At 38.4% G+C, this 12,616-nt stretch overlaps 1 protein-coding gene across 1 annotated transcript in view; it reads right to left on the bottom strand.

Annotated features, from left to right (window-relative positions):
* Positions 1-8,064: 8,064 nt before the first annotated feature.
* The window catches only part of LOC137619584 (uncharacterized), a 58,654-nt gene continuing 54,102 nt past the window's right edge, over positions 8,065-12,616 (bottom strand). The window contains exon 9 of the mRNA XM_068349748.1: positions 8,065-8,512. Coding sequence (XP_068205849.1) covers positions 8,309-8,512 — 204 coding nt within the window. The 3' untranslated portion in view covers positions 8,065-8,308. The remainder of the gene's footprint in view (positions 8,513-12,616) is intronic.

The following is a 12,616-nucleotide window of genomic DNA, read 5'->3' as shown; positions in this document are numbered from 1 at the left end:
AGTTTCATTTCTAATCCTGTCCTGCCATTTAACTCTCAATATCCTTCTGAGGGCTTTGTTCTCGAATGTACTAAATCTATTGGAGATTGTTTCATTGTCATGCCATGACTAATGTTCATAGAGTAACACCGATCTCACTAAACTGATATATAGTCTCATTTTTATATGGAAATTCAGATGATTTGATTTCCAAATTTTACTTAACCTACTCATGATCTGATTTGCTTTTTTCAATCTTTCACAAAACTCTAATTCTAAAGACCCTGTATTGGAGATTATAGTTCCTAAATACTTATATGATTCCACCTCATTAATCCTTTCTCCTTCCATTGGTATTTCATCTTCCATTGCATACTCCATTCTCATCATCTTTGTCTTTCTTCTATTTATCTTCAGCCCAACCTCGTGTGATATTTCATACATTCTGGTAAGCAAGCATTGCAAATCCTGTGGTGTTCTGCTAAGAAGGACAGCATCATCAGCATACTCTAGGTCTGCTAAAGTCCTATCACCAACCCAGTCCAATACTTCTCCACCATCTCTGACTGTTCTACCCATTACAAAATCCATGAGGAGGATAAACAACATAGGTGACAACACATTACCTTGGAGTACTCCACTGCTCCCTAGAAATTCATTTGATAAGACTCCATTAACATGAACTTTGCACTAGCTATGCTCATGAACAGACTTAATCAAATTTACATATTTAAGAGGAATTCCATAATAACTCAGGACTCTCCATAAAATTGGCCGGTGCACACTATCAAAGGCTTTTTTATAGTTCACAATTGCCATCAAAAGGGGATTTCTATATTCTATGCATTGCTGTACAAGTCTCAAAATGAAAATTTGGTCAGTGCTACTCCTACTTTTTTCTAAATCCTGCTTGTTCATCTCTCAGCTTTTCATCAAAATTACTGTTCAGTTTCTTTAGAATAAGTATGCTATATATTTTCATAACAACTGACATAAGTACTATGCCTCTGTAATTATTGCAATCAGCCAGGTCTCTCCTCTTTGCTATTTTCACCAACACTCCCAATTCCCATTCATCAGGTTTTGCCTCTTCATGCCACATTGTACAAAATAATCTTGTAAGTAGTCTGGGGGTCACTTCATTTTCGGCCAGTATCATTTTGGCAGTTATTCCATCTTATCCCGGGGCTTTCCATCTCTTTAATTTTTTGAGGATAGCTTCATTCATGGGAACATCAAGGTCTTCATCAGCTTAGGTATATCAATCAAATTATTCCCTTCATATCTCCTATTCATAACCTCACTAAAGTGTTCCATCCAACGTTGTCTTTCTTTATCTTTTGTTGCTATAACAGAGCCATCTCTCTTTTTGAAGGGTATATGCTTCTTCTTCTTTGCCCCAGTCGAGATTTCATTAATAATTCTGTGAGCAATTCTTACACCATAGCCACTTCTGAATTCATAGCATAGTCAGGTCATCTGCTTTCCTGTCTAAATATTCTCTCCAGTCATTCCTGGCTTTTCTTTTGACCTCACTAACAATACTGGAATACTTAGCATGCTCCTCTACCCTGTAATTTTCATTACTTCATTGGAAAATTTTAACAATCAATTTTTGTCTGTCTCCTTTATATAGTATCCCAAGTATCATTTTATATCCATGACTTTCTCCTTGTAACTGCGTGTCCCAAGACTTCACAACCAATTGAACCAACTGACTGATATATATGTTCTTAATATCACACCATTTTTCATTAATTGTCTGTTCTTTGTCTCTTAAAGTCTCTAAGACTGCAAATCGATTCCTACATTCAATTGCTCTTCTTATTATAACATATATTATATTATATCATATAACATATAACAAAACATTTAATTACATGATTTGCACATTCATAGGTTCCTCTCTGACAACCCCCAACATTACTGGGGTTAGGCACACTCCAACAGCTACACCCATCTCTCCTAGTCCTAACAAGTGAGAATGGATGACAATCAAACAACTAAAATTAAATGAGAACAAAACTGAGTTCATGGTGGTGGGTAAGAAAAAGTGTGAGAAGCTTGGGTGATATTCAAATGAACATAAATAATGACACAGTGCCGATATCTAGTAAAATTCGTGATCTAGATGTATTTCTTGACTGTAACTTGTCTCTCAATGCCCAAATAAATAATGTGGTAAAAATTGCTGGTTATCATCTAAGAAATATTGTTTAAAAACAAAAAAAAAAACAAAAAAAGTACCTGGATGAAAAAAACCTTGTGATGAACTGTTATTACCAGGATTGACTAATGTAACTCCACCAATTACAATTTACCAAAAATACAACTTAAGAAATTACAAAACATAATGAACAGAAGAGCAAGACTGATAAAAGGTGTCCAACCTAGAGAAAGAATCACCCCTATACTAATTGATTTACAATGGCTGCCGATTAAAGCGAGAATTGAATTCTAAATATATACAATAACCCACCAAGTTATCAGAACCGGTCGCCCAAAATACTTAAGAGAATTGCTACATATTGTGCAGCCAACAAATTGTGTCGACACGAGAATAGTTACAGATTGTTTCAAACTATTGGAACCTAGATATGTCCACTGTAGACTCCAGAGCCTTTAGATATGCGGCCCCAAGACTATACAATGAGCTCCCACGAGACATCCGAATGATTGAAGAAATTAAGGCTTTCAAGAGGAAACTGAAGGCTTTCTTATTCCATGAGTTGTATGACAGAGACGATTTAACAGTAAATGGGCAATGCGTGATATGAAATGTTGAATACTCTGAAGATATGATGACACTGGAGGTCCTGTAGAGAGTGGGATTCCCCTGATGTATGAGACCAGAAAAGCAGCCGTCAAAGTAAGTACTGTAAATAAAACCGCCTAGAAGAAGGTGATTGTCTGAGGTCCTGTCTCGCCCAATTTCACAACGACCAGGAGAAGCAAAGCAAGCTGCAAACCAGATGTCCACCGGACAAGATACAAGTCTCCGGGTTACACTCTCAAAATTCAAGAATTTTTATTTGTTATTTTACTGATTTCAGTGAAAACTTAATTCTGCAATTTTTATCAGAGTTAATTTAGAAACTACACGGTTCTATCCATACCCCATATTTTCTGAAAATTTGCCTAATTGTCTTCCCTATTCATGAACACACTGCCCTTTCACCTTTGTCTCATAAACTGTCAAATCATGTTGCAGCAATGCATGACCTGTTCATTATTCTTCACCGTATTCTTGTATTATTGTTAACCATTGGTTCCACAATATTACCTAAACATGCCACCCAGCTCTCATATCATGTTTGATCCATAGAATTTGGACAATTTGTCACCTGCACTTAGGCTTGGGAGGAAATTCAATGCCCAGGTGGAACTGAGAAAAAACTTGCAGTTCCACTATGAAGTCAAAAGATGTTGAAAAGCAAGATTGAATAAAAGGAAGACATAACAGAGGTATGGTAGAAGGCTAGAAAGTGACTTAGTAATTTCTAGAGTACACCGCATAAGGTGCATTGACAGCAATAACTCCATATGTCATGTCATATGCAGTTTATCAAAAAATATTTAGCTTTTCTTTATGGGAGGCTCTATTCCAGACACACCTGGAAGCTTTGTTTAAGCTTTAACCAAAGTATAAAATGATCTTTCTAGTTATGCTACTCTGTTATTAAAATTCCACAAGTTCAAAATATGTGCAAATGTTTTTGCATTGAGAAGACTCGCACAGCCTCATTTCATAGTTTAAGGGGTTAATCTTATTCTCACAAAGATTACTCTAATTTTTTTCTTCTCTATATTTCTTTTCTGTGCTAGACTGCTATCTCTTGGAGTCCTTTGGCATGCAGAATTCTACTTCTCCAGCTAGGATTGTAGCTTAGCTAACAAGAGAAATATGGATGATAATAATAATTTACAGTACTTCCGTTTTTATGCATTCTGGGGAGTTTTGAAATATTTTACTTCGACTTTGTTCCGATTTTTATGCATTCTGGGGAGTTTTGAAATATTTTACTTCGACTTTGTTCCGATATCTTTTTCCTCAATAACTTCTTCACTAATATGATTTCTCCTTTCCCTGTCTATTCTCTTCCCAAACTGTCTTTTAATACATACAGTACAAATCTCTAGCCTTATTTCAGCCTTTCTTTCAAGATATATGCATCCATAATCTTTCTCAAGCCTGTCTTTTTAGGTACATACTGTATTATCATTACTATTATTATCATCAGCTTTATTATTATCATTACTATTATTATTTTTATTACTAGTCAAGCTACACCTCTGGTTGGAAATGCAGAATGCTATAATCCCAATGGCTCCAATAGGGAAAATAGCCCAGTAAAGAAAGAAAATAAGGGAATAGCAAATACTGTAAACTACTGTACTGTATATATAAGTAATGAATAAAAACTATAAAATACTGTATTCTAATATCAATAACAACATTGAAGCAGATCAGTAACGTACTGTATAAACTATAAAATGAAACTTAAGTCAACCTGCTCAACAGAAAAGAATTTACTAAAATTTTGAAATCTGAAGTTCCACTGATTCAACTGTATCTCTACATTCTCTCTACTCTATCTTTGATGGTACACTATATGAATCTATTTTCTGCCAAACCTATACCCTGTGGTGTGTGGTAAACAATCAGGGCCATTTGGACAATAGTAACAAAATATTTATGTTAACATGCATACACCTGATGATAAAATTCTGTTGAACAAAGGTATTAACATCATACAGCATAACTATTATTTGCCCATAAATAGCTAAACCTCAAAGATAATCTTCATTCTTAATTTTGAAGATCTATTTGCACTGAATTTTTTTAGAGCAATACTAGAGTACATTACATACACATAGCCTAATATCTCATCCTTTTTATTATGTTAACTGATAAAACTGCTAAATCATAAATATGAAACATAAAATCTTGCAAATACAAAAAAATTATTGACCAATAAAATGTGATCTTTAAAGTATCATACAGAATCTCAACTCTTGTAAGCACTCACTTAGCATTATCTAAATGTAAAATTAATAATGAAACTCCTAAAATATTTTTTAAAATCACAAATTATTAGTAATTTGTATTTTTCCTAACATACTTACCGAGAAACACTTTCATAGGAGTTACCTGGAACCTCCTCTCAGACGACCAGAGTTTTGTGTAGTTTACCCTACTCCCATTTTTTGTAATGGTAGGCCTAGCGGAAGGATAGGTGCCCTGAGGGAAAACTCGAGGTAGGCCACATGCGAGCTTGGGTCGTGATCTCCAGTAAGTTCTATGAAAGTAACAATACTAAAGATCAGTGAGGCACCCGGGGGAAGGAAGGGAGGGCCATAACCCGAAAGTGTTTCTCGGTAAGTATGTTAGGAAAAATACAAATTACTAATAATTTGTGATTTGTTCCAACACAGAGACTTACCTCGAAACACTTTCATAGGAGACTTACACTTTAGGAGGTGGGAGTGCCTCCCTGACAAGGACCCAAACAACTGGAAAGTAGGATAAACTACACAAAGAGCTCATTACCAGTGAAAAAAGTACTCACCCTACATAATTCCTCGATGATGTGCTTGCTGAAGTATGGATATACGGGTGTTGTGTCGGTCTACTGGCTAAGACCTCCCTCGGCGATAAAAAGTAAAAGAAGACAAGGGGGAAAATAGAAAAGATCACCTGTGTCTAAAGGTTTTGATATTCACGATTGAACCTGGGGCTTGGGCCGTTAAATCGGTTAGAGCGCGGAGATGACTGGCCCAATGGAAAAACCATCTAAGGACTTCCTCGTACAATCCTTGAGGTAGTGAGACGTGAACGTCGACTGGGTAGACCAAGTGCCTGCTCTAAGAACCTGAGCTACTGACATGTTCTTTTCAAAGGCTAGAGAGGTACTTAAACCTCTAACGTCATGTGCCCTGTGCTTTCCTGGAACTGAAAGTCCTGCCCTAGAATAAGCTTGAATGATGACTTGCCTGAGCCAAAAGGAAATGGTGTTTTTGGAAATATTCTTTTTCGTCGGACCCGTGGAGACAAAAAGATTCTTTATACCCAGGCGGAGATTTGCCGTCCTCTTTAGATATTTCCTTATAACTCTGACAGGACACAATTTTAAGTCATCTAGATTATCTGATCTTGGAATTGCTGGGACAGAGAAACCCTCGAACCTAGGATCCCAAACGGATGGGTTTTGGGTTTTGGCAACAAACGAGGGGACAAACTTAAAGGAGATATCTCTCCAACCCCTTGAGTGTTCTACCTCGTAGGAAAACCCATGAATTTCTCCTACTCTCTTCGCTGATGCCAAAGCTAACAAGAAGACCGCCTTAAGCGTAAGATTCCTGTCCACTATATCCTTCAAAGGTTCGAAGGGAGGCTTACTAAGCATGTCTAGAACTCTAGCCAGGTCCCATTGCGGAACCCTAGGAGACGAGGGAGGACAGGACTGCTCAAAACTCTTGATGAGCATCGAGATGTGTCTAGAAGAACTCAGATCTATACCTTTCAGGAGAAAAACTTGTCCCAGGGCAGCTCGCACACCTTTTACTGCTGGAATCAACATGCCCAACTCATCCCTGAGGTGAACGAGAAAATCTGCAATGTCGGCTACTGATGCTTCTAAAGGCTTTATTTTCCTTGAAGCACACCATTTAATGAAAGCTGCCCATTTTGCTTAGTAGACTGTCTCAGGTAACGTGACATTCTAACAGCCGTCTTGGTCGAATAACCTTGTCTTTTCAAGAGGCGCTGGATAACCTCCAGGCGTGAAGACGAAGGGATTGGGGGTTCCCGTGGAACCTCAGAAAGTGTGGCTGCCTCAGGAGGTCTGGTCTGTCCGGAAGAGGCTACGGATCCGCTCAACTCTTCCTCCATCCTCATAGGGGACTTGCCCGGCGTCCTCGGAAGACTCCATCCCAGGGGATCCTCCTGCGGGGAATCCTCTCTATCCAGGGCGCCCTCCGCTGCGGAAGCGCCGGAAACATCCACCCACAAATCTGGCGAAGAAAAGGGCACATGTTTAGTCCCCGGCCGAGACGCGCTCCCCTTACACAAGAGCAACGTCCCGCAGATCCCCACTACACATACCTTCAGGCGCCTGGTTCGCCTTTAAAACAGTAGATACCCCCGAAACATGACTCTCCTGGGGAAGAAGCCCCGACTTCTTCCCCTTAACAGACTTACCTCGTCCCCTACTCTGGGTAGGGGAAGAAGAAGGAACTCTACTAGGACCCTCTCCGGCCGAAGTCGTAGGGGAAGAAACACTAGCCTTCCTGGGAGAACGCTTCGAGGACTTCTTCTTCTTGGTCCCGGACTTGATCCATTGGACCTCACTCCAGGCAGCACATTCCGGACACGTGTCCGAAGGGGAGCACACTTTACCCCTACACGAGGAACAAAGGGAGTGCGGATCTACATCGGGCTTCGATAAGAAAGCCCCACACGATTTCCCGGCCCTAGGCCCAGGACAACGGCGAGTATGCTCCATCGCACACAAACACCACACCGCTAGACACAAGCACGAAGCGGAAAAAGAATGAGAACACTAAGAAGCACAAGCGAACGCACAAAGGAATTAAAAGCCAAAGCACAAAGTTAAAGCACTAAGCATGAGGAAGAGCACAACGGACCATGCGGTAACCACGTGGCCATGAGACACAAAGGGTCGCACTGAGATCAGAGGAGCGTCGAGATGATATCACGACGCGACCAGAGAACTTACTGGAGATCACGACCCAAGCGCGCATGTGGCCTACCTCGGGTTTGCCCTCAGGGCACGTATCCTTCCGCTAGGCCTACCATTACAGAAAATGGGAGTAGGGTAAACTACACAAAACTCTGGTCGTCTGAGAGGAGGTTCCAGGTAACTCCTATGAAAGTGTTTCGAGGCAAGTCTCTGTGTTGGAACAACTATGGTTCTACACTATATTGATTTTAAACTGAAGATACCGTATATTACATATTTCTTCTTTCTACAAATTCTTTGGCATTTATCTTTTCACTTGAAGAAATAATTGATTAGAATGCAGTTAAAAGGTCAGAGTATTGCAGAGATAAGAATAAAAAAATTGCATTTACAATTAATTTATTTTTACTCAAGCCATTTCTTCCACAAGTAAGTCAGATGGATGAAAATGAGGAATCAACAGTTTTGAAGCGCAATACTGACTAGCAATTTGGAGGTTAGTTCAGTTTTATTTCTCAAATACAATTTTTGTTTGAAACAATCTTCAACACTTATACAGTCTCACATATGCAAAGTATAAATTATTAACAAAATGTGCCTGTTTATGCATCTTTTTTCAAAATTCTCTATGACTTAGGTGAGACTGTCTTGGCTCGATTATCTTCAATGCTACTCTCAGATGAAACGCGATATAGGCGGTTGCGTTCCATTCGAGCTGTCAGGTACTCTTGACGTTTCTTAGATGCTTCGTGAGGGTTGTAATAGTAATCAGGGTTCTGAAGCTGGTGTTCTCTCTTCAAGTTTTCAGCTTCATTATGCCACTTTTGTTTCTGTAATTTAACAAAAAAAAAAATTACTAACATGATATTAAGTACAGTAATTCAACAGGATGATTCGACACATTTCAGGGCTCTCACGCGACTCGTTTGCAGTACTGTACCTGTATTGATTCTTAAGGGTATAGGTGGCCTTGAAAATAACCATATTTGGTAACACACAACAATTTTCTGATTGAGTCATTTTACGCCAGATGAAAGATTATGTCATTTAGAAGCTTCCTTATAGGGTAAAAAGAAAATTTTTTTTAGCACATATGCACCCTGAATTTCCTTATCTCGGCCATAGCGACCAATGACATCGTTACTTTGTGAGATTCTTCAATATTCATGTTTATATTGATTTTTATTGTTTTCTGTGGGATACGATGGGCAGCAATAACAATGTGAGAGAGCTAAACGTGGTACAATCAGTCACCAACCTTTGTTTAAAAATTCAGTGCATGAAATATTTTTGTGTGCTTATTTTTGCATTAAGATTTCCCAAGCACCATTGTTATTCAAGTTTTTTTGGTTACTTTATATAATTTTTACTATTTTTTATGATGCTGATGAAGAGGAGTTCTATTAAGTGTGGACTTATTTCAAAGTCAGTGAAAAGCTTTCATGCAAGAAAAATGACGGAGTGTTCTGAATAAACGTGTAGTGAAGTTACGTGATCATGAGCATAATGATACCATGAAACCCCCTATAAGCGTTTATCATTCATTTTAGCGTATCTTATGACAGGATAATATATCTTTAGTAAAATAGGGGACCAGGAGCCTAGTAGCTATCACTTAAGAGCTTTATCAGAGAAGGTTAGCAGAAAAAATCTTTTAATGCGTTTTACTTAAAACATTATTTTTCATTTCAAAGTCTATCTACTTCTATAGTTTTAAAAATATTCTAAAAATAATAAAAAAGCTTTATATTGCCTGATTCTGGTGTATTTTAAGGAATAACTTTTGAATTCATCCTTGCATAGGTTTTTTATTAATTCATGTATTTTTGTGAAATTTTTATTTTTGTTATTTTTTTCTTAAATAAAAAAAATACATTTTAGTGCTTTGTAAAGTTATTTCTTGTATTCTATATACCTTATACTTGCTAATAAATAGCAGCGATATTTTCAATTTAAAAAAATGGGAGATAGATGTGAAAAAAACCCAAGAGAAAAGTACAAAAAAATTATTAAAAAACTATTCGTTTTATTCAAGTAAAACTAGGGGAAATAGTTTATTTTTCAATGCAATCAAACTAGTGTGAGTCCCAAAACTGTAGCTCAAAAATAGTTTCCAACCCTGCCGATACCTTAAAGGAGAGGTAAAAACTGAAGAGATCAAACAGGACATAACAAATAAAAAAGGATGAATACACCAAAGAATAATAGGTAAAATAACCTTATTCCCATATCCAACCTAGCTTTGAAGGATATGGGAAAAATCGGGTATAGGAATCAACAAAGATATGAAACTAACCAACACAGAAACAACCATCAACTGACACTGTAAGATTTTTCCACTGATGTTGCTGATTGGGATTTTGATACCAGGTAAGGCTAACAGTACAGTACCAATCTACAGTACAGTAATCATTTGCATATTTGCATTAGTAGAACCAAGAGGGTGCATAAATATTACCAAAGTACAAGCTAGCCAAAGTTAGACTACTCCAAAGTTGTATCCCAACAATGTATAGTTAATGCAAACAAACACCAAGCTGCTACCAACACGCACTAAGGTAGCCCAGTTAGACTATCCAAAAATTATATCCAGACAATTTCTAATCTATACAAACAAACACAAAGTCAAAAGTTACATATGAAATCCAAAGAAGTAAAGGATCATTTATCACTTTAGGGTATATAAAAAACAAAACATAAAAGTCAAACTAAATACAACGAATTGCACTCAGAACTTTGTCAAAATAGGCTAGCCAACCAAAACCATCATTATGATTAAAAAAGAATTGTACCACAGTAACTGACTCAAATAAATAGCTACTGTAATATATTTAAAACATGAATGTATGTGTACATCTATTTGTAAAATGTTATTTTTATTAATAAAATAAATTTTTGAATATACTTACCCGGTGATCATATAGCTGCAACTCTGTTGCTCGACAGAAAAACCTACGGTCAAAATACGCCAGCGATCGCTATGCAGGTGGGGGTGTACATCAACAGCGCCATCTGTCGAGCAGGTACTTAGTACTCCAAGTAAACAAAGAACCAATTTTCTCCTCGGTCCACTGGGTCTCTATTGGGGAGGAAGGGAGGGTCCTTTAATATATGATCACCGGGTAAGTATATTCAAAAATTTATTTTATTAATAAAAAAAACATTTTTCAATATTAAACTTAGCCGGTGATCATATAGCTGATTCACACCCAGGGGGGTGGGTAGAGACCAGCATTACATGTTTACATTATTATGAGGTAAGTATTTTGTATTTCATTTTAGCAGTTATTCAAAATAACAAACATAAAATAAATAAGTACCTGGTAAGGAAGTCGACTTGAACAATTACTCTGCCTTTTTAAGTACGTCTTCCTTACGGAGCCTCGTGATCCTCTTAGGATGCTGAGCGACCCCTAGGATCTGAAGTATCAAGGGTTGCAACCCATACAACAGGACCTCATCAAAACCTCTAATCTAGGCGCTTCTCAAGAAATGACTTTGACCACCCGCCAAATCAAGTAGGATGCGAAAGGCTTCTTAGCCTTCCGGACAACCCAAAAACAATAATAAAACATTTCAAGAGAAAGATTAAAAAGGTTATGGAATTAGGGAATTGTAGTGGTTGAGCCCTCACCCACTACTGCACTCGTTGCTACGAATGGTCCCAGAGTGTAGCAGTTCTCGTAAAGAGACTGGACATTCTTAAGATAAAAAGACGCAAACACTGATTTGCTTTTCCAATAGGTTGCGTCGATTATACTTTGCAGAGATCTATTTTGTTTAAAGGCCACGGAAGTTGCGACAGCTCTAACTTCGTGTGTCCTTACCTTCAGCAAAGCTTGGTCTTCCTCATTCAGATGGGAATGAGCTTCTCGTATTAACAGTCTGATAAAATAGGATAAAGCATTCTTTGACATAGGCAAAGATGGATTCTTAACTGAACACCATAAAGCTTCAGACGGGCCTCGTAAAGGTTTTTAAATAGAACTTAAGAGCTCTTACAGGACATAAGACTCTTTCTAGTTCATTTCCAACCATACGATAAGTTTGGAATATCGAACGATATTGGTCAAGGCCGAGAAGGCAGCTCGTGTTTGGCTAGAAAACCAAGTTGTAGAACATGTAGCCGTTTCGGATGAGAATCCGATGTTCTTGCTGAAGGCATGAATCTCACTGACTCTTTTAGCTGTGGCTAAGCATATCAGGAAAAGAGTCTTAAAGGTGAGATCTTTCAGGGAGGCTGATTGTAGCGGTTCGAACCTGTCTGACATAAGGAATCTTAGTACCACGTCTAAATTCCAACCAGGTGTAACCAAACGACGCTCCTTCGTGGTCTCAAAAGACTTAAGGAGGTCCTGTAGATCTTTATTGTTGGAAAGATCTAAGCCTCTGTGACGGAAGACTGATGCCAACATGCTTCTGTAACTCTTGATAGTGGGAGCTGAAAGAGATCGTTCTTTCCTCAGATATAAGAGAAAGTCAGCTAATTGAGTTACAGAGGTACTGGTCGAGGATACGGATACTGACTTGCACCAGTTTCGGAAGATTTCCCACTTCGATTGGTAGACTCTAAGGGTGGATGTTCTCCTTGCTCTAGCAATCGCTCTGGTTGCTTCCTTCGAAAAGCCTCTAGCTCTCGAGAGTCTTTCGATAGTCTGAAGGCAGTCAGACGAAGAGCGTGGAGGCCTTGGTGTACCTTCTTTACGCGTGGCTGACGTAGAAGGTCCACCCTTAGGGGAAGTGTTCTGGGAACGTCTACTAGCCATCGAAGTACCTCGGTGAGCCATTCTCTCGCGGGCCAGAGGGAAGCAACTAGCGTCAACCTTGTCCCTTCGTGAGAGGCGAACTTCTGCAGTACCTTGTTGACAATCTTGAACGGAGGGAATGCATATAGAACTAGATGTGACCAATCTAGTAGAAAGGCATCTATATGA

The sequence above is a fragment of the Palaemon carinicauda genome, chromosome 26, assembly GCF_036898095.1.
Source record: "Palaemon carinicauda isolate YSFRI2023 chromosome 26, ASM3689809v2, whole genome shotgun sequence".
Lineage (NCBI taxonomy): Eukaryota > Metazoa > Arthropoda > Malacostraca > Decapoda > Palaemonidae > Palaemon > Palaemon carinicauda.
This window is presented reverse-complemented; position numbering and strand designations above follow the sequence as displayed.